The following is a 4,093-nucleotide window of genomic DNA, read 5'->3' as shown; positions in this document are numbered from 1 at the left end:
GTGCGTCACACCAGTAACAACACTTGTGTGTGACCACCTCAAAATTTGACTTACAAAATTAATTAATATCTCGCATGAAAAGAACGAGACAGCATCTTTTATAAATTACAATTAACATAACTTGCGCGCAATACTAAGCTTAAATCTTGTCCTAGAGGTGTCAAAAGATTTTGTCTTCGACAAACCACAATTTTTCTAACTCAATTCTCTCTTTATCCGCTATCAATGTTTCATTAATATTAATTGAATATTTAATTAGATGTTGTAAAATTATTTCAAGCTAAGTTCATTAATGACGCTCAATTATGCCTAATAAAAGGACTAGAGGTCATTACAAATATATTTTGATTTACGAGTTCGGAGTTAAATCCCCCAAAGAACTAAGGTTTAGCTACAACTGTTCACTATATCACTAAGAAGACAAGTTCACACAATCTCTAAGTTATAAAAATTGTGATTCTTATTTTGAACTAATAAACTAACACATATTAAAAAGCAGTAAAATTATCAACTAAAAAGATGAAGTTAGAGAGAAGATTAAGGATGCCTAGAGTTATGATTTCCTCAATTGTCGGAATTCTTCTCGCTACGTTAGCTAAAATCTTGCCGACTTATTCCCTATTTATCGTGTGCATTCTACTTACCGCAATTCTCTCGAGAGAAATCATAATAATTTTCCAAAAACGAAATATAAATATACTCAAAATATGTACTTTTTGTCATTTATCATTCATATTGGATTTCCTTATATGGTTTCGGATAATTCCTTAGGCATAAGTTAACTTATGAAATTGAGTTAGGTCAAAAATTTATTTTATTAACAAGGCATGAGAGCCCTACGTACTCATTTATATTCTTGGCTTACCCAAGGTTAAAGACGTCATTTTATATTTTTGTGTCCCAGGAGGCGATTTTAATATTTCAAAATCAGGTCTAAACGTAAGGCATTGACAGCTTTACTTTAGTAAGCACCAAAATTTCCCTCAAATTAATAAAACAATCAAGTGCATCAATAAAATAGGGTATGTGCTTGGATGTTTCTGTCAAAGGAGATTTCTAAGTAGATGGCCAACCTAAAAAGCAAAGAATTTGCTTTTCATACCATTACAATAAATGACAGTAAGTTAAATAAATAGTATAATAAAATTAATAGGGAAAGGCACAGACTAAACAACATTTTTCCACTTATGAACATAGGTTTGTCTTTGGGAAAATTGGAAGATTCATTCCGCCTTCATTGCAAGTAAATTGCGACATTTTTCTTTGACTTTAGTAAAAGAGTCCTGGCATCAATTAGGTTAAGGAGTGTGTGGACCAAACAGTAATCTATGGACGTGTGATGTGATACTTAAATCAAATTCCAGGATTTTTGTATTTTTGGTTTTACATGAAGATTAACTTTAGTTAGCAATTTTTCTTTCCCAATAGATGTAGCTTGAACTGAAAATTATAAATCCAACTCCAAGCAAGTACTATGGTTTGATAGTTAATGTTGAATCTACTCCTATTAAGAATATTTAATTATTCCCTTGGGCTTGAAGGAAGGAATAAATGTTAACTTGCTAACCTCGTTCAATATGCTTTACTTTAACTTGTAGGAGTACGTAATGATTTCTAATTTAACTTTTTGCTTTTCTTATTTTCGAGAAGAAAAGGTAACGAGTACTCGACAATTTAATTAAGAGAGAATTTTTTGGATGCAAAATTTCAGGACTTCAGCCTTGAAAATGTCATAAAAATGAATGAAAATTAAGGGACGGTACCATCACATTTATATACTAGCATTATTTTCTTTTATATTTTCTACTGATAATTTCCTCAAAACCCCGAAAAGAAAACTTTTAAAAAAAAACTCAGAGAGACAGAATGGAAGCGACAAAATTTCCATTACTCCACCAATTAACACAGAGAAACTGTGTAAGATACAACGTCCTTCTTGTTTATTGCACAGGAGTGGACTCAATTATATGCATGAAACTCTCAAAATCTTTAAAAAACATTAAGCAAAAGCAGAAGCTTCTCGTCTCAAATCTTTGTAGAATCTTGAAATGAATTCATCAGCTTTCTCATCCACGTGACTGTTACCCTCACCATCTCTTATAGGAAACGGCGAATCAGTTACCCTTAATTGCCTCACCGTAGGAGTTCTCCCGAATCCAGGCAAAGCAGGCGACGCCGTTTCACTCTGAATCATCTCCAACGCCTTCAAAACAGCAGCATTAACCATTAAAACGTCGCCGTCAGTTTCATGGTGACGATTGTGCTTACTGCGTTTGTTAAGGTTAAAGGGAAGGTGAAAAGCAGGGCTGTTACTGCAGCTGAATTCGTAGTACTCTTTGGAAGATGAGGTAGAGGAAGGACAGGTATTATTATTATGGTGGAATATGAGGTTTTGAATGGCGGCTTTGCCTGCAATTTTGCCACGCTTCATTAATAAGTTGAGATCAAACATTAGTTTTCTCTTTGATAATCCTTTCCTTAGCATGAAAAAAGCCACTCGGACTATTTTCCAGAACTTTTTTGCCATTACTGGTACATTTTGATCCATCTCTCTGTATATACTATATTTCAGGTGCAGACTTCTTTTTGCTCTGTGGGTTTTTGTTTCTTCACTTAAGAAGTAAGGAGAGAGAATTGATGAAAGAGAGCTTTTGAGGTGAGTTGGTAGAGATGTGAGTTTATGTGAAGGCAATATATGAGTGGTTTATATATATAGGGGCCTTCATATAGAGGAAAGGGATGCAGTGAAGTATTCTATAACGTTTATGTTATTCTATAATGTTTATGTTAAAGTTGACACGTTTGGGGGATCGGACCACGGATATTACGAGTTGATTCAATATTCCTTTGGTTCAATTATTAAAGGAGGAGGTGTTGATTTTCTAGATCCAGCTTTAGGAGAAGTATTTTAATTCATTGGTTTCAGGATTTAAACTCTGTTAGTTCAACTTTTAAGATTTTTAATATTAAACTCATTATATTTTTAAAGTTATAAATTCAAATCTATTATTTTTTTAATTTTAATAAATTTTTACACATAAATTTCTACGCAACATCGAAAGTTATGGGTTCAATTGAACCCATAACTACCACTGCAACCGCCTCTTATTGTCACTCGTCAAATAAATTTGCCATTGACGGGGAAGTTATTTTACTGAAATTGGAGAAAAATAATTTATATTTTTCAAGCATTTAAGGCAACTAAATACTATGAAAAAATGTAAGAAAATGTATGAACACACCCTTTAACTTAGTTAATTTGCAACAATGGCGTGCTTAAATTGCAACTAAAGCTATTGGACGAATCTTGTCTCAAACTTAAGACTGTTGCATGCATGAAAGGATAGCTAAAGTACCCATAAACTAAGGCAAGTGCTTTATGCCCCCTATTTTCCAATAATTACCAGTATTAGGACTGTGTTTATAGGTGCTTTTTTATTTGAAATTATTATAAAAAGTACAAAAATTTGATAAAAAAGAAAAGACAATTTGTGGTTAATATAAATTGCATGAATTATGAGATAAATTAGGTAATGAAATCAATACCTTTACCTCGTGTGAATGTAGACTTTATTTTGGGTTACATTTAACTTTGTCAATAGGATATATATAAATTCTGCTTCTTTGTTTATTTTCTTTTTCAGGACACAAAGTTTACTTTACTCCTTCTCCCCATTCTTCAAAGAAAATTATTATTTTGTAAAAAATCAAAGCCTGAAATGCGTCGAACAAAGTATTGCATATTTTTTTGGTTCTTTCCCGAAGTGCAGCAAGTAAATTGAAGTAATGAATTATCAACATCTAGAACAAATTCCAATGTTTTAGCTTTTATTATTTGTATTGTATTGATAATTTAGACTTATTTTATGAATTAAAAGTGTTAAGAAAATAGTAGAACTAAAAAATAATATTTAATTGATATACTTAATCAGTTAAAAAAGACTTGATTCTTTTTCAAATGCATATATTACTTATAGAATAATGTTAACAGTTCCTGTAAAAGTTGTCTCAGTTAAAAGACGTTTTCAAAGTTAAAATTGATAAAATCTTATCTAAAATCAACAATGTCTTAAAAAAAAATTAAACGGATTGA

General features: G+C 31.6%; 1 protein-coding gene across 1 annotated transcript; it reads right to left on the bottom strand.

Moving 5' to 3' along the window:
- Positions 1-1,869: 1,869 nt before the first annotated feature.
- LOC104090308 (uncharacterized) lies at positions 1,870-2,691 on the bottom strand. The gene has a single exon (XM_009595374.4). The coding sequence runs from the start codon at positions 2,546-2,548 to the stop codon at positions 2,000-2,002; it is 549 nt and encodes a 182-aa protein (XP_009593669.1). The 5' UTR covers positions 2,549-2,691; the 3' UTR covers positions 1,870-1,999.
- Positions 2,692-4,093: the final 1,402 nt, after the last annotated feature.

Source organism: Nicotiana tomentosiformis, chromosome 6 (genome assembly GCF_000390325.3).
Source record: "Nicotiana tomentosiformis chromosome 6, ASM39032v3, whole genome shotgun sequence".
NCBI lineage: Eukaryota > Viridiplantae > Streptophyta > Magnoliopsida > Solanales > Solanaceae > Nicotiana > Nicotiana tomentosiformis.
The sequence above is the reverse complement of the archived record's forward strand: the minus strand, read 5'-3'. Positions and strand labels throughout refer to the sequence as shown.

Coding starts and splice junctions, on each gene's coding strand:
- LOC104090308 (XM_009595374.4), bottom strand. CDS start 2,548: ATGGATCAAAATGTACCAGTAATGGCAAAAAAGTTCTGGAAAATAGTC.